Source organism: Canis lupus, chromosome 6 (assembly GCF_048164855.1).
Source record: "Canis lupus baileyi chromosome 6, mCanLup2.hap1, whole genome shotgun sequence".
Classification (NCBI taxonomy): Eukaryota; Metazoa; Chordata; class Mammalia; order Carnivora; family Canidae; genus Canis; species Canis lupus.
Genome location: NC_132843.1, coordinates 73,096,891 through 73,120,270, shown reverse-complemented (window position 1 = coordinate 73,120,270; position 23,380 = coordinate 73,096,891). Strand labels below are relative to the sequence as shown.

Here is a 23,380-nt window from a genome sequence, read left to right as displayed (position 1 = left end):
AGAGAGGCTACTGAGAAGTCAGGTAAATATAAACAGAATCCACCATAAAAGTCAAGGTAGAAAAATCTAGCAGGGTTGGAGGAGCCCAGTAACATTGTTGAGTATGGCTGCAGGAGGCCAGAAGCCTCCAGAGGCTCAGGCATAGCGTACAGAAGGAGTGAAGTGTTGATGGTGGGGGCAAGGCTGGATTGATGAGCCTGAGGAGTGTGTGGGGAGGGGGGACAACCCAGAATTTTGACGCAAGGCAATGAGGGAATATAAAAGGCCAGTAAACAGCTAGAGTTCTAGACTAGGGATAGGAATCCCAGGGTGCAAAGTTTCCAAGTCTGGGAGTGAATGGCCACAACTACAAATTCCAGCAGTAGGTATTTAAGGCCCTGTAAGATGTGATTCCCGCTTACTTCTCTGGGCAGATTTCTTTTCTTTTTTCTTTTTTTAATTTACTTTTTAATTTTTTAAATTAAAAAAAATTTTATTGGAGTTCAATTTGCCAACATACAGCATAACACCCAGTGCTCGTCCCATCAAGTGCCCCCCTCAGTGCCCATCTCCCAGTCACCCCCACCCCCCCCAGACCTCCCTTTCCACCACCCCTTGTTCATTTCTCTGGGCAGATTTCTAACCGTGTAACCCCACCCCTTAAATTCAGTGATCCTGCCATATGGAATTGTTAGCAGTTTCGCAAACATGCCATTCTCTTTCACACCTCCTTCTATTTTCTCACACAGCTTCCGCGGCATGGAATGTTCTACAAACCAGCCCTCCCTTCTCCCACAGACACTCCTGGAACCCAGCTCCGTGCTCACTCTTATCCTTCCTCATTTGCCTAGAATATTCCTGCTCTTGTTTCAATATGGGATCAAGGTTACCCTTGCCTCTGAAGCCTCGCCTATTTGCCCGTCCCCCACATAGACCAGCCTATTTGCTTCTTTACACCCTTGGGAGACCAAGGGCAAGCCATCCTAAGATGGGCCACTTTGACGAGAACATTATTTTGAGTGAAAAGCAATCCAAACCAAGCAGATTCAGAGAAGGCCTTTATCTGCACACCCCCCACCACCACCACCACCACCAACTGCCTGCTTGTACCAGGAAGAAAGCTGTAGAGGAGATTCCTCTTTACCTAAGACACCTATCAGCAATCTTTGTTTTCCAAACATCTCCTTTCACCCTCCTGCTAATGCTACACTGCCCACCCTTTGTATCTTCAGACCCCTACCCCTCTCCTTAGCTCTTGTAAGCCTCATGTTGCCTCACTGTCTTTGGAATTTCATGTCTGTGTGGATTCACTGTACGTCTGAAAGTAAATTTGATTTTCTCCTATTAATCTGTCTCATCTCAATTTGATTCTTAGTCCAGCAGAAGGACCTTGAAAGGCAGAGGTAATTTCCCCTCCCCAGCAGTTGACGTAGTCAGAAGGATACTTTAACTCACGGGACACTGCTCACCCCAGACACTGCTGCTGCTCAGAAATCCTGGGACATCTGACATACAGCTGGCAGAAGGTAAGATTTCTTACCATGTCAGCCTCCCAGGATCTCTATGTGCAGAGTCCAATGGAGTGAGAGTGGTGAGAGTCCTTTTTCCCTCTTTCTAAGTTTAGATGAGTAAGAGAAAATATTTGTGGGACTGGCTCCTTGGGACTAGCGACTGGTTAAATTTGCTAGAGTACTCCTTGGTTAGTGATCCATTTCTTTCCAGAGACAGTCTTTTTCTTGGTCTGTGTCCTTTGTGTCTTCTGTCATGGAATGGGTTACATTGACATTAGGCTGCCCACCAACTTCCGTGCAATGAAGTACATAGTAGAACAGCATTTAGTCCCTAACCCTGTGGCACAGCCCTCCTAAGTATTACTGTGGCTCCAAAATGATGTAAAAAAAAAAAAAAAAAAAGGTAAAAGAAAAAATTACATTTCCTTACTGCTTACAGCCCATTAACAAGTCCCTGGAACAGGCAGAGTGACCTTCCTCTGGGAGCTCAGCTGCCTCAACGTGGACACTCATTAAGGCAAAAGGCAGTCTTAGGCCGACCCCTCAGGACCCTGAGTCTACTTTAAACATAGAGAAATTCCTTTATAGTCTGGAAGCTTGGAAACTTCCTTTACCTCTACCCCCCAAGATAGATGTTAGCAATCATCCTCCAAGCATAAGGCCCACTGATAGACAGCTGAAGGGTCTCATGACTGAGTTTTTACTAAACAGTGATAAATGAACTTTTCCTGAAAATAGCCCCCTCAGGGTCCTAGAAATCTTGTTTCCAAAATATCTTGGAGGTTTGTGCTGTCCCTAACGCCCTCCTAACTTAAAAGTATATAATTGGCTACTTCTCATGACCCCAGGGCAGCTCTCTCTGCCCACAGGTCCTGTCCCTGTGCTTTAATAAAACTACAATTTTGCACTGAAGACATTATTATGACATTATTAAGACATTATTCAAGAATTATTTCTTGACCATTTGCTCTGAACTCCAACATTTCCACATCATTTTGGTGCCCGGTCACGTGGCTTGAGTCTTCTCATCTGAACTCCAAGCTTTGGTGCAAATTCGGTGAGTACTTTCTCTTCCCTTCCTTTACTTTCATTTCAAGGCCTTTTTAAGGAGTATGGTCTTATTGAAACACTTTCAATGTCAGCTGTTCATGCTGCAACCCTCTAGTCCGTGGTACTCTATGGGGAGGAGAAAGCTTGTCTTTTCTCTGGAAGTTAGTATCATGGATGGAATGGTAACAAGACCAGAAACTTGATGCCCTCTCTTTCTTCCTGTCCTTATACAAAGCTGTCTGTCTTGGGCACAGGACAGCCACCTGAGTCACCAGGATGGCTGCCAATCTTTAAGACTTTCATGTGAAGTTCCCTCCTCATTGGTCTAATGTGATCCCCTGGTGATCTCTGGTGATCTCTGGTCTCATTACTTCTGACCTCAAGATCTCCACTCAGAGCGGCCGTTCCTGATTGAATTAAAACCCAACCAGGGGGCAGCCCCGGTGGTGCAGTGGTTTGGCGCCGCCTGCAGCTCAGGGCGTGATCCTGGAGACCCGGGGTCGAGTCCCACGTCGGGCTCCCTGCATGGAGCCTGCTCCTCCCTCTGCCTGTGTCTCTGCCTCTCTCTCTCTCTGTGTGTCTCTATGAGTAAATAAATAAAATATAAAAAAAAAAAAAACCCAACCAGAAACCATTTCCTAGGGAAGCTGACTGTAAACGTCTACATGTATTAGAATGTCACTTAGACTGTGATGGATTTCTTATCTTTACTGTTTTCCATCAATGTCCTCTACTAACTACTTACCTTACACATTTGGGTAATTTCGCCTTGTAAAGCTTTTCTAATATTTTCTAATATTAATATTAGAAAAAATGTTTTCTAATATTTTCTAATATTTCCATGGATTAAAAAGCAGCAGGTTCTTCACAGCAAGGCAAGGCATAGTATCTTCATCCATACACTGGCACCCATTTTGCAGCATAGAATGTGATGGGCAAGGAGGGGGATGCTAGCATCCCTCCTACAGGGCCTTTAGTGAGTGGCAAGGCAGCAATCATAGCGATTTCATTCAAGGGACGCCTTAGGTCGCTTTGATACCAGGAACCTCTGACATAGCCTACGTGGAGTGCCACCCAGGAGTGGTGGGGGGGGGGGATTTTCTTGATAATGGACCTTCTCCCTTCTTCAGTTCCCAAGGACTCTGCCTCAGAATGCCTTTTAACCCACTAGAAGCAATTCAGATTGCAAAATTTAGGAAGGGACCAATCTCCTGTAACACTGCATGGCCTCATTCAGATCCATCAATCTCTTGTTCAGGAAATAGGGCAAATGGACAGAGGTATCCTCGGTCCAGGACTTCATGGCTCTAAATCAGGACCTGAACCTAACGGCCTCTTCCAGAACATGTTGGGTCACTAACTCAGCCAGTAAACTCCCTCCTGATAATTTGAATGATAATTAAATAGGCCTCCTCCTGATAGAACCCAGATTGCTGGAGGAAATAGGCCATCCTTGATGGAGGGGACACGACCCTCTCTCCTGTTCCTCCTCCTAATAGATGTGGGTGCTTCTCCTTCATTCATTTCCTGGGCAAATAGCTATAGTTGGAGCCAATTGTGGTTCATTAGTCTCATTAGTCTACCTCGGGATGGGGACTTTAAGGAATAGTCCCAAGGAGCTGCCAAAACTCCCTTTGCTTTGGGGAAGTTCCCTGTCTTCTCTGGTCCAACATGGACTGCGTGTTTCCACTTTGGTGGGAAAAAAAAAAAAAAAAAACCCAAAAAACAAAACATGACATCTGCTTATCTGTCAGTTGATGAGGTTTAAATCCAGGAACCCTCTTTCTTTGCCTTCTGGCAGCACCTGGCCTCTTCTGCCTCACCTCCCCCTCTTGTTTCTACAGCACCTTGGGTGCAACCTGCATAACTGGTTCCTAATACCATCCCCGGTGCCTCTGGCACTATTGGCTCCTCCTCCTACCGTGTCAAGGAGTGAAGAGCACCCCCTCAGACTTAACACCACCCTCTTCAGATTTCCCCACCAGTGCCCCAGGTAAAAATTGACAATGGAGAACAAATTGGTTGACTTTAAGTGGACCCAGGACCCAGGTTGACTTTTAAGTGGACTTTTAAGTGGACTTAAAAGTGGTTGACTTTTAAGTGGAACATAATTTAGTATTTAAAGTAATTTAAGTTTGTTGGTTTAAAATGACACATTTTTAGCGTTATCTGCATTAAATATAAAACTTTTATTCTACCAAAGTTTACTAAACATCAAATAAGCTCGTGTTACCTCAGGTTATCATGTTGCAGTATCTTAGCAAAAAGATGACTTAAAATGATAACTAATTTTGTCTGTTTTAAAGTTTTCTTGGGTAATTGTTAAGATAGCTTTCACAATCGTTGGTAACTTGAAGTTTTAAAGTTTTTCTTGGTTGTTGAATTGAGATTAAATTCATTGGACATCTAAGTCTTTTCCAAATAGGATAAAGTGCTAAAGCATTGATTACTAAACATACAGTGTATCTGCTTTTGACTTCTTATTGCAGAGAAACTAAGGATATTTGGATCTGCTGTGAAAAACTACTTTGTGCTTAAATGTATCTATAAATTTGCCATTTGAAGAATTCTGGTGTAATAATTCACAACTTATTACTACTTGGTTTTAGGACTGATGGAAATAAGGGAAGCAACAGGGGCCCCTGGGTGGCTCAGTCGGTTGGGCTGAGTCATGATCTCAGGGTCCTGAGACTGAGCCCTGTCTTGGGGGGGTCTCTGCTCAGTGGGGGTCTGCTTCTCCCTCTGCCCCTCCCTACTCCCACTCTTTTACAAAAATGTTAGTTAAAAATTAAAAAAATAAAAGAAAGAAAAAGAAAGAAAGAAAGAAAGAAAGAAGAAAGAAAGAAAGAGAAAGAAAGAAAGAAGAAAAGAAAGAGAAAGAAAGAAAAGAAAGAAGAAAAAGAAAGAAAGAAAGAAGAAAGAAAGAAAGAAAGAAAGAAAGAAAGAAAGAAAGAAAGAAAGAAAGAAAGAAAGAAAGAAAGAAGGGAAGCAACTCTATGTATGCGAAAGATCTAAGAAATTAGGAATACATTTTTGTTGAAGGTTTAAGAAGGTAATTTTGGCCTAAATAAGACTGGTTGGAGACCAATTGCTTGGGACGAAATCTGAATGCAAAGGAAAGTTGTAGAAGGTTTTCTGAAGGGACATCTTGGAAAGGAATTTTAAGTGTGGTCAGGACAGACAAAGGTTGAAATGAATAGATTTTTAAAATACACTGATGGAGCGCCTAAGTGGCTAAGTGGGTTAAGCATCCAGCTCTTGGTTTTCAGCTCAGGTCATCATCTCAGGGTAGTGGGATTGAACTCCCTGTCAGGTTCCACATTTGGGATGGAGTCTGCTTGTGATTCTTTTCCTTCTCCTTATCCCTATCCCTCCTCTGCCCCTCACTCTCTCTCTGAAATAAGTAAATATAATCTTAAAAAAGATACACTGGTATAAGATTGAAATTCTGCATTCTCTCTGTTAAAAAGACACATTTTCTTGGATTGTTAGTCTGCTCTTGATAAGAAAATATAAACAGAGTTGTTTTCTATGCTCAGAAAAAACCAGTTTCTAGGTTTTTTACCTCATCATTGTCAGGTCTTTGATGATCTATAACCCTATTTAGGCATGTGCTTTAAAACTTTCTAAGGTTTTCCATACTTCTCCAAGATTTAAACTGTAAATCAAGTCTGACTAATTAGGATTGTTTATTCGGTATGTTATATTCTGGTATAAGATCATCACTCAATATTCCGATTATTGAAGTGTTCTGTGTCGTAGAAATAACTGTATTTGCTTGCCAATTGCATCATAATGAATTGTCATATCAGATCATAAACATGTCCATTTCTGAGTTTTGGTCACTTAGAAGTGTTCTGATGCTTTTATAAAACATGTTTCCCTTCTCCCTCTGCCTGTGTCTCTGCCTCTCTCCATGTGTCTCCCATGGATAAATAGATTTTAAAAAATCTTTGAAAAAAAAGAAAAACATGCTTCATCTTCAAGGACATTCATGAAAAGGACATTTAGGACAAATACAAGTATTCGGTATCTTTACGATCCTAAAACTGAAATGGGTAAGAATATCCAGAACTAAAAAGCCACATTCAAACTAAATAAGGATTATTAACATGGGACTAAAAGAGTTAAGAAATATAATTACAGGGATGCCTGGGTGGCTCAGCGGGTGAGCGCCTGCCTTTGGCTCAGGGTGTGATCCCCCATTTGGGATGGAGTCCCACATCGGGCTCCTAGGGGGAGCCTGCTTCTCCCTCTGCCTATGTCTATGCCTCTCTCTGTGTGTCTCTCATGAATAAATAAATAAAATCTTAAAAAAAGAAATATGATTATAGTTTTTGTAACTATTGTTTAAAATATCGCTGGTTCTCTAATGTTCTCCCAGATTAAGGAAACTTTCTCTTAAGATATCTATGACTTAGAAAAATATAATAAAATATCCCTTTGTGAACAAACTGAACCATCTAACTTTTCTCTCTCTCTGAACCCTATGAAATTCAAAAAGTCTAAGTATTCTTTTTTTCAGGGCAGTCATAGTCATTTTCATAAATTCAATAAGAATCTGTTCTCCTTGTAACAGGACACCATCGAAAACATTGATTATTACCAAGGCTTTGACGGGAACGTCATAGTTGAGAGAGACATGCATAGACTAAGATATGACCAGACAGCTTCAAGGAATTGAGGTTGACTTTATGAAACATGGAGCCATAAAGTCCCATGGAAATGTTGGCCTGATACCTTGCTTATAGAGTTCCCAGCAGCCTTACCAAGTGAGTAAATAATGTCACTTCCTGGCAGGTGCAGGAACCTCAGGATACTTTGGGGACCTCAAGAAGAGGAATTCACCCAAATCTACAGGTATTGCAGGCATGTCTGATGGCAACTATTTGACTTGGCTTCTGGCCTTGAGAAGCTACTAGAAGTTCAATCTAGATTCTTTATGAAAAGTTCCAGCAAAACTGATTTTGAAAGATCTATAGGGGGCAGCCCAGGTGGCTCAGCGGTTTAGCACTGCCTTCAGTCCAGGATGTGATCCTGGGGACCTGGGATCGAGTCCCATGTCAGGCTCCCTGCGTGGAGCCTGCTTCTCCCTCTGCCTGTGTCTCTGCCTCTCTCTCTCTCTCATGAATAAATAAATAAAATCTTAAAAAAAAAAAAGATCTATATGGCAAATTGCTATTTTTGCTGAACTTATGTAAATAATTAGTCCACATTTGTTAAAATTGGACTTGTTTTTAAATGAATCAGTCTTGATTTGACTATCTCCAGAATTGAAGGTGATTAGAGAAAGAAAAATAATATCTCAATAACGCACCTCTGTGAATGTTAAATTCTAGTTCTATTTGACTATTGTTTGACTTTGACTATTGTCTTTGACTATTGTTTGCCTAAGCTAGACAACTTGAGGTAAACTTCAGAGAAATTACCACAACATTTCATGTATAGACAATCTTCATGCCTGTTATTCTGTGGGGATAATAACAGGACCCCATGGGCATATGATTATTTGAACAGCTGGAAGATGGGATTAATTCCCCAACAATTGTATGTTTCAACTAGCACCTTGACCAGTTCTGTGTGGCTGGGATGATAATATCATTCCCTAAAAGTCAGAGCTTACCCCACTCCATGGGGTTAACTACGGGTTTGTGAAGATAATGGAGGACCCCACTTTCCTTATGATTGGATTGGATGATGCTGTTGGGGATGCTCTTATGTCCTGAGACAAGTCTCCTCCCACTTGCCAGTGATTCTTATAATTAGGATATTGTTAAGGCTAGACCCCAAACAAAGAGGGCTTCTTGGTGGTTTTGTCCTTTAGCCATATTTGTCCTAGGAACTACTTCTATTGATGTAAAATTGCAAATAGAGGCTTTAGCCAAACATACAACAGCCCTCCTGGTAGAAAACCCTCAAACTTATTATTGGACAGTCCATGACAGTGATGACTCCACATCAGATCCAGAGTGTCTTAGAGACCAAAAGCTACCAATAGATGATGAAAGGCTGACTTATTAAATACCAAGCTATACTTTAGATACACCTGAAATAATACTTAAAACTTGTCATACTTTAAACCCAGCTACCCTTATGCCTGGGCTTGACCATCATACTTTCATGTTAGAACATGACTGATCAAAGATTATTGATTTTGTTTATTCTAGCAGACCAGATTTAAAAGATTCCCCTACTGAAAATATAGATGACAGTTGATTTACTGATGGCAGTGGTTTTACGGAAAAGGGGCTAAGAAAAGCTGGGTACACTATCAGTCACTCTAACTCAGACTGTTGAGGCCAAAGGCCCCCTGGCAAATATGTCTGCCCACAAAGCAGAATTAATAGTGCTCACTCGTGCTTTACAATTGGCAAAGGGCCTGAAAATTAATATCTATACTAACTCTAAATATACCTTCCTAGTCCTACAGGTCCAGGGAGCATTTGGAAGGAATGGGACGTATTACCAAGCCATAACTCCCCAATCAAATATGGACCTGAAAATTATGACCCTTCTTGAAGCTGTACTCCCATCTAAGGAGGTAGCTGTAATTCACCTCAAAGGACGTCAAAAGGATATGACCTTAGAATCTAAAGGCAACAATCTGGCAGACCGTGCAGCCAGCAGGCGGCACAAAATAAACAAATCTTAAGTATACTAGTCTTCACCCCAATAAAGTCCATAGCTCCAATCTATTCAGACTAAGAAACTACAGAGCCCAGAAAGGAGGATATGCAAAAAATGCAAAGGACTGGCTTCTTAATAATGAGAGAAAAATCTTTATACCCACAAATAACCAATGGAAGGTCATACAGGGTTTACACCAGGCTACCCATTTGTGTAAGAAAGGCCCTGGGACAAATGGCTAACAACATCTTTGATGGAATTAGCTTAACCACCAACATTAAACAGGTCCTTCGATCATGTGCTGTTTGTGCACAAGCAAACCCAGAGGGAGCAACTGCCCCTGCCCTCTTTTAAGGCCAGTCCAAAGGCAGGGGACATATCCTGGAGAGGACTGGCAATTAGACTTTACCCAAATGTCACCTTGTAAAAAGATATAAGTACTTACTGTTTTTTTTTAATTTAAAAAATATTTTATTTAAATTCAATTTGCCAACATATAGTCTAACACCTAGTGCTTATCTTATCAAGTGCCCTCCTTAGTGCAAAAATATGGAATGCTTCACGAATTTGCAAGTCATCCTTGAGCAAAGCCATGCTAATCTTCTCTGTATCGTTCCAGTTTTAGTATATGTGCTGCCAAAGCGAGCACTAAGTACTTGTTGGTTTATGTAGACACTTCTACTGGATGGATAGAGGCTTTTCCTTAAGAAACAGAAAAGACCACCGAGGTGACAAAAACTTTGCTAAGAGAAATTGTCCCTAGATTTGGACTCCCTTGGTCCCTATAAAGTGACAACGGACCATCTTTTGTTGCACAAATAACTCAGCAAATAGCTTGGGCCTTAACAATTCATTACCTTTTACATGAGGCTTGGCATCCACAACCCCCTGGAAACGCGGCCCTCTAAAACCAAATAACCCTTGATATCCTGACTGCAGTTCAAGGAGGCCCAGAATTAGAAAGTTGGCTTATTATTAGAATTATAATTAATAATTATTAGAATTATTAGTTGGCTCCTGAAAGGACCCAATGGCTGTGAGGCTCTACGTGTGGCCATGACTTCCCCCAGGCTGGAGAGACCACTTTACTCTGAGTTTTGTCTGGATGCATAGACACATTATTAGAACCATTACCAACCCAGCCAACCATCCAAATTTAAAACGATGATGACACATTCTGTGTCTCATTGGTATGACCACGTAGCATCCATCTTTGTTCCCTCTTTGAGCCTGGAGGATGCCGTTTGGCATAGGGAAACTTTTTTTTTTAAGATTTTATTTATTTATTCATGAGAGATACACAGAGGGAGGCAGAGAGATAGACAGAGGGAGAAGCAGGTTCCTCTCAGGGAGCCTGATGCGGGACTCGATCCCAGGACCCTGGGATCATGACCTGCGCTGAAGACAGATGCTCAACAGCTAAGCCACCCAGGCATCCCAGGAAACTCTTAATAAGTACACTGCCAAAGCCCTAAATGACATTCAAAATAGCATTTCCCACTAAATACTGAAGTAACACAAATGCAAAAAGCAGTTTTACAAAATAGAATGGCAGTCGATGTTTTAACTGCTGCACGAGGTGGAACTTGTGCTAGTTTAAAAACAGAATGCTGCGTATGCGTTCCAGATGATCACAAAAACATTTCTGGGTTTCTAACTGACATGAAATTGGTGCTTTAAACAATACTTCTCGTTCCTTAAATGATTGGTTGAGCTCCTGCACTGGCAGAGGATTTCTGTCAACCATCAAAAGACTTTTATTTGGGCTTCTTTTTTCTTTTTGTTATTCTAATCAGGTTTTGCTGTTTTCTCCCACTTCTCTCCACCTGATGTTGAGACTCGTTTCCTGCCATAACTTCAAGCCAACATATGCTCCTTTCCACTCAGGAAGACCCACACGTGTGGTCTCCCTTGAATTCAGCTGCCTCTGCCTTTCATAGCTTCTATATATAAAGCCCCCAACTGCCCAATGTTGACCCACAGGTAGGGACATCGCTATGCCCCTATTTGGCCGGAGGAAGTTATGGAAGATAAGACCTTCCACCTTCAGCAACCTTAAAGATCTAAAGGTCAGAATTATTCAGGGGGGAATGATGTGGGAAACAAAGACAAAAGAAAAGTTAAATTTCCTTACTGCTTACAGCCCATTGACAAGTCCCTGGAACAGGCAGAGTGACCTTCCTCTGGGAGCTCAGCTGCCTCAATGTGGACACTCATTAAGGCAAAAGGCAGTCTTAGGCCGACCCCTCAGGACCCTGAGTCTACTTTAAACATAGAGAAATTCCTTTATAGTCTGGAAGCTTGGAAACTTCCTTTACCTCTACCCCCCAAGATAGATGTTAGCAATCATCCTCCAAGCATAAGGCCCACTGATAGACAGCTGAAGGGTCTCATGACTGAGTTTTTACTAAACAGTGATAAATGAACTTTTCCTGAAAATAGCCCCCTCAGGGTCCTGGAAATCTTGTTTCCAAAATATCTTGGAGGTTTGTGCTGTCCCTAACGCCCTCCTAACTTAAAAGTATATAATTGGCTACTTCTCATGACCTCAGCGCAGCTCTCTCTGCCCACAGGTCCTGTCCCTGTGCTTTAATAAAACCACAATTTTGCACTGAGGACATTCTTAAGAATTATTTCTTGACCATTTGCTCTGAACCCCATTTCCACATCACCAGAGACCCAAGGCTTTGGCTAAAGCTATTAAGGTGCATACAAGATTTTTCCTTTTGTCTTACTCTGTGTGCTAAGAGCTTGGCTTTGTGACCAGTGAGAATATTCTTCTCAGTGACCAGTTGAAAAGACTGGGGATCTAAACTTGACTCCCTCTCCCCCTCCCCGCCCCACCTTTCATCCTGTGCCTTGCCACCTTTCATTGGTGTTTGTTATGAGAGGTTCTAGCCCATAGGAACCTTTGTCCTCTCAACCTTCATTGCTTATGAGTGCTAGAAAGTCCCATTCCAATAGCACTTTCCTGGTGTCACAGATGAGCCGTCTATGACTGGAGGTGTCTTATTGGTGAGGGAACAGAAGGCTAGTTGAGGACGAAGCACAAGCTGACACCCTGCAACCCCCCCCCCCCACACACACACACATACACGCACACACTCCTAGGTCGGATATGTATGACATTCCTCTAGGAAACTCCCAACTGTCTTAATGTTAATGCCTTGCTAGAAGGGAAACAACCTTACCTTGACAATGGCGAGGCCTCCAGCATCTTGTAAATCGTCTTCATTTAGCATATGAAATTTCTTTTGAAAATCTCCCTTTTCTTTACCTCTCCCAACTCCCAAGTATATAATCAGCTACCCCTTACAACCCTGGCACAGCAGCTCTTTAATAAAGCCACCTTTTTGCACTAAAGACATCTTAAGAAATCTTTCATGGTTGTCAGCTCTGGACCTCACCCCACCAAACCTCACCTGCCTTTTAGAACTACATCATTATGATTTCGTGGGAGACCAGAGATGCCATTTTCAGTACACTATCCTTACTGCCTGTCCAGGGAAGACCTTTTCTTTCTTAAACTAATCCTGGGAATAAACTTTTGGATCATGGGGGTGGCATCATCTAAGCCCTCTTTTTTTTTTAAGATTTTACTTATTTATTTATGAGAGACACAGAGAGAGAGGCAGAGAAATAGGTAAAGGGAGAAGCAGGCTTCCCACAAGGATCCCAATGCGGGACTAGATCCCAGATCTAGGCTGATGCTCAACCACTGAGCCACCCAGGTGTCCCATCTATGCACTCTTTGAATGTCTCTTGTGTCTTTGGTGAAGCTATTCAAAGGCTTATTGGTTTGCGTCGCTCTTAGTAGATCCTGCTTCTCAATGGCCAGATGACGAATCCTTTAAATTGGCTATATTTAAAAGAAAAATTTTCTTTACAGAGAGTTCTCAGTTGTCTTATTAGTATAACAGCTAGCCTTAGGGATTCCTTTGACAAAAGAACAAATTAGACTTAAGACAAAAATAAATGTCCACATTCAGTGCAAAATTTCCTAAGATCTACCTGTTTTTAACTTCCCTTTCCCTATGAGATGTACAGCCTATTCTCTAGGTTCAAAGTATGCAGGTTGTAAATGCTATATTCAGTATTCAGGTGTAAATGCTGAATGCCAGGAAATGAATTTAATAAAAACACCCAAGTTTGGCAGTGAGGCTGGCTTTGATCCTACCTCCCGGGGTTCTATAATCAGGATCTGCCGGCTTTAGGCATTCTTGTGCCATGGCCTTTCCAGGTGTACCCTAGATCCCCCACTGCAGAAGAATTCTTTCCTCTGGGTAGCAGCAGATCTTTTTAAATTGTAAAGCCTTTTTTTTATCCCCCCCGGAAAAATCCTACCAAATTTAGAGAGGAATTGGTTGATGACTATTCATAACCTCCCTTTCACAGAGGAAACAGGACCAAAATTTCTCCTAGGCCTTCCTACAAATGATCTCAAAAGGCTAATATTCGGGGACTAATAGAAGCCAAGGTTAAATTGTGTACCCAGGAAAAACGCTTATGTTGAAGTGCTTTATATAGATTTTACAAAGGCATAAGTCTTTGATTCCCATTTTACTTAAAAATCCCCCTGATATAAAGAAGCAAATTTAGTTTAAAAAGGAGGCCAGTCCCTTGATATTCAGGCTCTAATCCAGTTCTTTGGGGGAATTAGCAACAACTGTCTTTGTCTTACAAAGCTCAAAAAAAAAAAAAAAAAAAAAAAAAAACAGAAATGCAACGCTAAAAATAGAAGTCAAAGCCCACCCATCTTTACTAATCCCCAAACCTCACATATTCCTTTCAAAATGTTTGTAGATATAAACAGAATATCAAACAAAATTCCCTTGTATTAAAAAAAAAAAAAAAGGTGAATTGTTCATAGCAATTACCCTGAAATTCAAGGGGAAAAAACATTTTGCATTCTTTCTCTGTCCCTTGAAATTTTAAATATTATCATGTCTTTGAAAAGCAAATACAGCCCACCTGTACTGGAGACGGAAGGAAAAAAGGGGGGGGGGCTTCTTAAAACAAAAACTGCTAAAATGGCTCTAATGCCCAGACTCCAACACCTCTAATAATAGGGAGATATGCTCCCAGTCTCTACCTTGGAGAGAACTTGGATACTTACTCTGTGTCCTTGTGAGGCAAATTTTGTACCATCTTCTCTAGGACCTAAAGCTATACTTTTTTTTTTTTTTTTAAGATTTTATGTATTTATTTGAGAGAGAGTGAGAGCCAGAGAGATCACAGAGGGAGAGGAAGGGGGAGAAGCAGACTCAGCTGCTGAGCAGGGAGCCCTACTCAGGGGCTCCATCCCAGGACCCTGAGATCACAATGACCTGAGCCCAACGCAGATGCTTCGGCTGAGCCACCCAGGTGCCCCCTGAAATACAAACTTAAGAGGGTTTTTCATCAGGAAAAAAGAAATAGAGGGAGGTATTTAAAAATGGGGTTTTTCTGTCCTCTCCACAAATATTAGTGAAAACAAAAGCTCTAAGATTTTGTTTCTATCTCAGTGTGTGTCCATATATGTTGTAAACATGAGATAGTTTCTCTACCTCCAGGTGGTATTGCTAAAATTAATTGGCCAAAAAGCTCTTTTAGTTGGTTGAAGGCAAGCATTTGTAAAACTTGGACATTCTAAAACTCAGAAAGGGAAACTAACTCAAATGCTTTTCCAGTTCACATGATCTGGGAAAATATTCAGTATTATAGAGCTGATTTGAAGTTGCTAGTTTAATGAAAATGGATTTATCTTTAGAGTTATCAGCATTAAATGTAAAACTTTCATTCTACCTATCTTTACTGAAAGTCAAATGAGTTCATGGGATATTTCTGTTGCAAAATTTCTTAAAAGAAAAAACAATCTTCAAATAATCATGGACTTTGTCTAATGCCTCATGATGTTTTGTGGGTAATCTAAACACAATTGTTAAGAACAAGAAAATTAAACAGATGTAAATAAGATTAAAAGGTTTGTAGGTAAACTTTTAAATAGCTTCCAAAATCTTCCATAACCTGAAACTTCATAAATTTTTGCTAAGTTAAATGACACATTGTTAAATTTTTTAAACATCTAGATCATTTCCAAATCAGATAAAAGAATAAAACATTAAATACTGAACATTTGTTTAACTATTTTTGTCTTATTACAGAGAAACTAAAGATAAATTCAAGTCTGCTAGTAAACATGATTTGTGCTTTAATGAAAGATTGTACTATGAAAAAGCACACGTTTCTAGAAATTATAAAATGTATTCATAAATTTGCCAACCTAAAGAATAGTGGTATAATAGCTCACAAATTGCTTACTATTTAGTTTTCATTAGAAATTAAGGTTTCTAAGAGAAATTTTTTAATAAATATAATTAAGGCTACTGAAAATAATAAAGGAAATAACTTTGTATGCAAGGAAAGTAAGATGTGTGTCTGGGGATAAAAAAAAAAAAAAAAAAAGGAAGCATGAGGAATGGGAACACATTTTTGTTGAGGGAAAAGAAAGGAATTTTGTCCTAAAGTGAGGCTGGTTATTTAAAGAGGGAAAACTTAGAACAAAATCCGAATGTAACCATGTTGCAGAAGATTTACAGAAAAAGAATCTGGAAAGGAATTTTATGTGTGGTTAGTATTGGCTAAGATTAGAGACAATTTCAGCAAGTAAATGAGTAATATTAAAAATACACTGAGGCAAAATTAAAATTTTGTCTTTCTCTTTGATAAAAGGACAAAGTTTTCTTGAACTATTGGTCTGCTCTTAATAAGAAGTTATACACAAAAGTTTTTCTTTACCTTTAAAATTATCCTCCCGGAAAACAAGCACTGTGTATTTTGCCAAAATAATTTCCTTTATTTATCAAGTCTGATTACTTAAGAAAACTGAGTCTTAATATTTAAAAGGCTAACCTTCTGTATTTGCCTTTAAAATCTTTTATTGTCAATTTGGTTGAATATATAGTAAACTATTGTTTCATAATAATTTATGATCCCAAAATGAAGTTCTAAAATGAAATCTTTTGACCACAATCTACCTGGAGTGTTCCAGAGCACTCCTGGAACATTCCAAAGATTTTGAGAGAAATTAAATTAAGGAGGCTTATTTGGCATGTTAAATTACAGGGGAAACATTGTCAAATAAGTAATACTAAATCCTCTTGGGTTATATTTATGTAGATATATTATTAAACTAAGCTTCTAAAAATTGTATGAAACTCCTAGAAATCCGATGTGCTAGTATGTTATTATCTTGGAGTGCTGTATGTCACAGAAATAACCAAATTTATTTGTCGATTGCATTGTAATGAAGTCTAATCAGATTTTTAACTATGGTCATTTGTAGGTCTTGTCATTTATAGTTACTGGTTTACTTCAATGCTGTTGCAAATGTGTTTCATTTTAAGTGAGATTCATAGCAAATCTCTGAGTACAGGGCAGGTTTCTAAGAGCATAAAATTGAACTAGGTAAGAATTTCCAAAACTAGCAGAAAAACGAGATTCAAAGAATTAATTAATACCTTGGGACTGAATGAAGAGGATAATTGTCATTTTTTTAAAGGATTTTATTTATTTATTCATGAGTGACAGAGAGAGGCAGAGACACAGACAGAGGGAGAAGCAGGCTCCATGCAGGGAGCCTGATGTGGGACTCGATCCCGGGACCCCAGGATCACGACCTGAGCTGAAGGCAGCACTAAACCACTGAGCCACCCAGCTGCCTGATAATTGTCATTTTTATAACTTTTGGTTTAAAACATTGCTGACATTTTTAAATATTTTGGTTTTCTAAATTTCAGGAAACTTTTTCCTTAAGCTGACTGACCTATAGCAATGTGATAAATTATACTTTTGTGTGTTTTGTTTTGTTTTGTTTTTTTAAATTATACTTTTGTATAATTGGTTGAAACATTTATCTTTTCCTCCCAACTGCGTCCCTCCAAAATTTAAATGTCTCAGTGAGTATTATGTTTTATGGCAATATATTTATTTGCGGAAGTTTGATAAGAAACTGTTCTCTTTATAACAAGATATAATTACAAATATTGGTTATATTACCAAGACTTGGACTAGAATGTCATATTTTAGGGAGACATACATAGACTCAGGTGTGACCAGACAACTTTAAGGAACTAAGGCTGACTTTATAGACCCGGTAAAGTCTCTTGGAAATATCAGCCTGGTACCTTGCTTTCAGACTTCCCAGCAGCCTATGTACTGAGTAAAGTCACTTTGTGATAGGTACAGAAGCTTCAGAATATTCTGAGGACTTCAAGAAGAGAAAAATTAACCCAAAGTCACAGGTATTTCAGGCAAATTCTGATGGCAAGTATTTGACTTGGCCTCTAGCCTCAAAAGACTGTTAAGGATTCAATCTAGATACATCTTATGAAAACTTTCAACAAAACAGGTTTTTTTTTTTTTAAGTTTTATTTACTTTTTTTTTTTATTTATTTTTTTTTATTGGTGTTCAATTTACTAACATACAGAATAACACCCAGTGCCCGTCACCCATTCACTCCCACCCCCCGCCCTCCTCCCCTTCTACCACCCCTAGTTCGTTTCCCAGAGTTAGCAGTCTTTACGTTCTGTCTCCCTTTCTGATATTTCCCACACATTTCTTCTCCCTTCCCTTATTTTCCCTTTCACTATTATTTATATTCCCCAAATGATTGAGAACATATAATGTTTGTCCTTCTCCGACTAAGTAATCTTTACACCTCACCTGTGACTTGAACCCATGAGTCCAAGATCAAGGGTTGCACAGTCTTCTGACTGAGCCAGCCAGGTGCCCCAAAACAGGTTTTTAAAAAGCCTATAATGGCCAACTGCTATTCTTGCTACTTTTATATAAATTATCAGGCCAAGGATTTTTTGTTTGCTAGCTTGCTTGTTTTTGAAACTAGACTTATTTTGCAAGCAAATTATTCAGCTATCTTTGGTAGAAATGGGGGTGACTATAGAGAGAAAATAGCTTTCAACAAGAGACCTGAGTAGTAAATATTAGATTCTAATACTGTTCATTATAAACTGGACTAGATCCTGATGTCTTCTAGTATCCTCTAATGCCTGACTATAACCCTCCAAACTAATGTTTTTGATTTTTCTCCTACTTCCTGAGTTGGATTCATTTGAGAACTAAATGCTGTTTTTCCTGAAGCCCTGCAAACTGAGTATGAACAACTTGATGTAGACTTCAGAGAAATCACCACCGCAGCACACATATAGGCCAGCTTCATGCCTGCCACTCTATGGGCAAAAATCTCACCAAAGACATTCAAACTACAAACCAGGAAAATCTGTTCCTGGCTGCTCTCACAGTATCTGAAGGCACTTCAAGCTTGACATCTAGAAATCTTTTCTACTAACTACCCTCAGAACTCAGAAACTGGTTTATAACTTGATTCAATCATTAACCATTGGTTTTCTTTTGTTTCCATAGAAATGCCTCTAATTTAATACCTAATTGCTTGAACCATTGGCCTAACTTTGAGGACACAACTGGATGACCGCCTCCTGAAATGAGTTTAGCTACACTGACCTATTGTCAGGACTGGTTCAGTGAGCTGAGACACTATCAGCTCAACTTTTAACGTGTGAAATGTCAGGGAAGTTTCAGAGGAAGGACCTGCAGACTGCCCCAAGATAGGCCACTTTGGCATGAACATTAATTTGAGTTAAAAGCAGTCAAAACTCAGCAGATTCAGGAAAAGCTCTCTATCTACCCCTCAACTGCTTGCTTGTACCAGAAAGAGAGCTATAGAGGAGATTCTTCTTTACCTAAGAAACTTATCTGTATAACAGGGCAATCTTTGTTTTCCAAACCATCTCCTTTAACCCTCCTGCGAATGCTCCACCTCCCCTCCACCTCCTTTGTATCTTCAGACCCCCACCCCTCTTCTTAGCTCCTGTAAGCCTCATGTTGCCTCACTGTCTCTGGAATATCATGTCTGTGTGGATTCCCCATGTGTACAAAACTAAACCTGATTTTCTCCCAATAATCTGTCTCACCTCGATTTGATGACTAGTCCAGCCAGAAGGACTTTGAAGAGCAGAGGAAATTCTATCCCACCTTCCACAGCCTCCATCATAGATTTCACTTTTTTAGGATTTTCTTTATTTTTAAAAAGATTTTATTTATTTATTTATTTATCTATCTATCTATCTATCTATCTATCTATTTATTTATTTATTTATTGAGAGATAGTGACCAAGATAGCACAAGCAGGGAGGAGGGGGAGAAGCAGGCTCCATCCCAGGACCCTGGGATCATGATCTGAGCTGAAGGTAGATACTTATCCAACTGAGCTACTCAGGAGCACACTCACCACAGACTTCTATCATAATAGGCTATAGTAGCTCTTTATTCATTTCATTTACTGCCCTGTCTGTCTTCTTCTGGAGCATTTTATTTGCTTTTCACTCATAGGACCTGACCCAGAGTAAGTACTAAGTAAATATTAGCAAGTGAAATCTCCCCTCTGCTACCATGTGGCATGTATGTCCCCTTTCCTCCTTCCTACTTAGGGCCCTTTTGGGGGGCTGCCAGCGGCCAGGCTGCTGGGTTTCATTGTGTGAAGGTGAATGAAGCAGTCTGACTTCTGCTATCAATAGCCATAGTCAAGAATGTTTTGTCCACACCTAAGGCTCAATTTCCCAGTGTTCCCAGAGCTCTGTGCCACTTCTGGGACTTCCAGATAAAACACAGGATGCCAGGCAGCCCTGGTGGCATAGCAGTTTAGCGCCGCCTGCAGCTCAGGGTGTGATCCTGGAGACCCGGGATCAAGTCCTGCGTCTGGCCCCCTGTATGGAGCCTGCTTCTCTCTCTGCCTGTGTCTCTGTCTCTGTCTCTCTCTCTATGAATACATAAATCTCTATGAATACATAAAACCTGAATTTCAGATAAACAATGAATAGTGTTTTAGTATCAGTATATCCCATTCCATTATAAGGAAGGAAATTTTACCACTCTTTTTGGCACACTGATTATTCTTTTACGTCTGCCTGTCGTCTGTCTGCCTGTCGCCGAAACAAAACGTGTCAGCCTGATTATTCTAAGTTGGTTATTTTAAATAAACTGTGGGCACAAGAAAATCTCTGAAAACCAAGTATGAGTTACCTTTTTGTAAGAGACATTTACACGTATAGGAAAAATTCTCCATTTGTAAGGGGGTCTCTCCCTGTGCTAGGAAGGAGGGGGTGACTAATTCTCTAGAAACCGTTATCAATGGAGAAAGCATTGACTTAAATGTGCATAACCACCTTACCCTTGAGTACTGTGCTCTTCCTCGTAACTTCCCATTGCTGACTCCCCACCCACAACATCTTTTGTCTTTAGCTAGAGATAGTATTTCAGGGGTAGCTTCAGCCTATTCAGGGAGTTTTCCTAAGTCTCTCCCATCCCTACAGGAGGCATACATGTTATTAAACTTTTGTTTTGACTTTCTCCTGTTAATCTGTCTTATGTCAATTTGATTCTTAGACTAGCTAGGGGAATCGTAAAGGGCATAGGAAAAATTTTCCTCCCAACACAATAGTTGAGATTATACATAGCCCCAAAATGTATTTGCTACTTATATATATCCATGGTTTATGAAGTTTTGGAATATAGGTGTGGTCCAGAGCCGATGATCAAGAAAGAATTCTTGAGATGTCTTTGATGCAAAATGGTGGTTTTTATTAAAGTACGGTACAGGACCCATGGGCAAGAAAAGCTGCTGCCCCAGGCTTGTGAGGAGTGGCTGATTATATACGTGCAGAGTTGAGGGAGGTAAGGAAAAGGGAGATTCCAAAAGGATTTTCATATGGTAAGGAGGACCTACAAGATACTGGAGGACTTGCCATTGCCAAGTTAAAGATTGCTTTCCCTCTAGCTAGGCATTAACATTAACACAACTGGAAGCTTCCTGAGGAATGTCACACATATCCCATCCTGGGTAGGGGTCGTTTGTGGGATATTAGCTGTCCTTTGTCCTCAGCTAGCCCTGTTCCCCATCAGTTTATATATATTTGTTGATTATATAGCCTAAAAAGAACTTATTCTGCACTTCAAATTTAACTGGGTGTCTTGTATTTCTATCTGCTAATCTGGCAAACTTACTTCCCACCAAACGGGAGTGGTTCCTCTCTAAAGCTGAAGCATGGGTTTCCTAAGGAAACCCTCTTGGCTGAAGCTTCCATGCCACTTTGATGTGCTTCCTGAAAGCTGGACTCTGAATGACCAAGAAAAAAACATGAGATGGGCCAAAGCTGTGTGAGCCATGTGGTTGCCTTGCTAGAGTCGGCCTTCTCACCTGTGTGGGCCTCTTCCATTGTTCCTCATGCTACCCGTGTTCTACCAAAGTTGCCAGGGAGTAACTTTTTCACTTACTGTAGGTGGGCCCTATCTCTCCTCCATGCTCAGATGCATTCCATAGAAGTTAGACCAAAGGAAAAACCTGAAAAACTGCAACTACAGCATGTTTAGAATTATCTCTACCCCACTCCCACTGAGAGGCAGGGAGCAGACCATGTTCTGGGCCTCATCATGTATCTGTTCTTTCCCAAGAAGTTCTTGGCTCTCCCACACAAATGGATTCCAGGTAGCCTGCCTCCACAGTCTCCCAGCCACAAACTCTATGTGACAGATGAAGACAGGACAGCACACATAAGGCAGTGTATCTCATTTCTAGTTCATTTTCTCTGGTCTTGAGATTCCGTTAGTTAGAAAAGATGACAAAAATCTGTCCATTGGGAGTGGGGTCGTGCAGAAGGGTTGACAAAGAGGGATCCCTGGGTGGTGCAGCGGTGGCGCCTGCCTTTGGCCCAGGGCCCGATCCTGGAGACCCGGGATCGAATCCCACGTCGGGCTCCGGGTGCATGGAGCCTGCTTCTCCCTCTGCCTGTGTCTCTGCCTCTCTCTCTCTCTCTCTCTCTCTCTCTCTGTGTGTGTGTGTGTGTGTGACTATCATAAATAAATAAATAAAAAATTAAAAAAAAAAAAGAAGGGTTGACAAAGAAACTCTCCTCCACACCTCATTAGTTATGCTGGAGAAGGAAAAGGAAAGGAAGGAGTGAGGAGGAACCTGTGCTATATTAGATAAAATTATATGAAGTGATGGTTGTGTCCATCGCTAGGAGGAGATTTTGGCAGCCATGGTACAGACTGAGTTCCTAAAAGATAAGACCTGAGAAACTGGATTTGGGCGGGAGTGGGAAAGGTGAAGAGGAAAGGAGCATTTTATGTATGCATTCTAATATGCTAAGATCCTCTCCTGTTTCAGCATTTTGGCAGTGTTTTCCCAGGGAAAGGAGAATCTCCAAAATGAAAGGGTTCACCTACCTTTTATTCTGAGGTCTTCCTATTCTTCCCCTGGTAGGATTAGCTTTCAAAAAAGGAGATCGTTTCACAAAGCTACTAAACAGTCCTCAAAAGCCCCACAGCTGTTGCTGCCTCAGATATGACAGGTGCACCTTTCATGATCCACATTTATGCCAAATCCCTGGAAATTCCTCTTTGGCTGCCCCTCCTCACAGTCTCTCCACCCACAATTAGTCCTACCATATCTGGCCCATATCTCAAGGTCTCTTTCCCATCAATATCCTGCTCTTCCCACCTTGTTATTTCTTGACCCATTTATTCAGGTGAGAATGATCAAATCAGAACTCCTGTCTGGGCTGGGATAGGTACCCCCAGCTGAGAAGGACCCACTTTGAGTTTTTAAAAACTGCCAGGTTGTGTTTAGGTATTTCATGAAAAAGTCTGCTCTAAAATTTTTGTGCTTGATGCATTACAAAGGAGAGCCAGCATGAAGGAGTAGCTTCGTTGCCATGGCAGTGAAAGGAACTTTACTTGATTAGTGAAAATATGACTCAAAACAAATGCTGGGTGAAACAGTCATATTTCCTTTTGTCTATCTGTCTCTCTCTCTCTCTCTCTCTTTTTAACTTCGTTGAGAACCACTAGAAGAGAGTAGGCAGCGGAGCTGATAGGTTCTAACCAGAATACTGAATCCCAGTGATTTCCCTGGATTAAATCAGGCTGCAGGAAGAGTAATCTTCTCATTGCTGTAGCACCTCAGAAACACTAACCAGCAAAGTTCGGTGAATGCCTATTTTGGAGCAGGGCTTGGGGGAGAAGGAGAGAGACAAAGATAAAAAGACCCAGTCCATATCCTCCCCGAGCTTACAAGCTAATGAGAGAACCAGGCCTGAAGATATGGACATGCCGTGGATCAATGTTTATTACGTAATAT

General features: G+C 40.6%; 1 protein-coding gene and 1 non-coding gene across 10 annotated transcripts in view; one reads left to right on the top strand and one right to left on the bottom strand.

The window, feature by feature from the left end:
* The window catches only part of HSD11B1 (hydroxysteroid 11-beta dehydrogenase 1), a 71,424-nt gene that overhangs the window by 8,806 nt on the left and 39,238 nt on the right, over nucleotides 1-23,380 (top strand). For 3 of the 9 annotated variants that reach the window (XM_072831203.1, XM_072831200.1, XM_072831199.1), the window contains exon 2: nucleotides 1,355-1,505. The exons of 2 other annotated variants lie outside the window; for them this stretch is intronic. Coding sequence is in view for 2 of the 7 variants with exons in the window: in XM_072831196.1 (XP_072687297.1) it covers nucleotides 1,355-1,382 (28 nt within the window). In the remaining 5 variants the exon portion in view is untranslated. Of the gene's footprint in view, nucleotides 1-1,354; nucleotides 1,506-2,409; nucleotides 2,548-23,380 lie in introns of those variants that run through there. 4 more of the 9 variants (XM_072831196.1, XM_072831206.1, XM_072831202.1 and 1 more) reach the window with 3 other exon arrangements.
* On the bottom strand, nucleotides 9,711-9,816 carry LOC140636187 (U6 spliceosomal RNA). Its single transcript, XR_012033489.1, has one exon. It is a non-coding gene; the product is annotated as a U6 spliceosomal RNA (small nuclear RNA).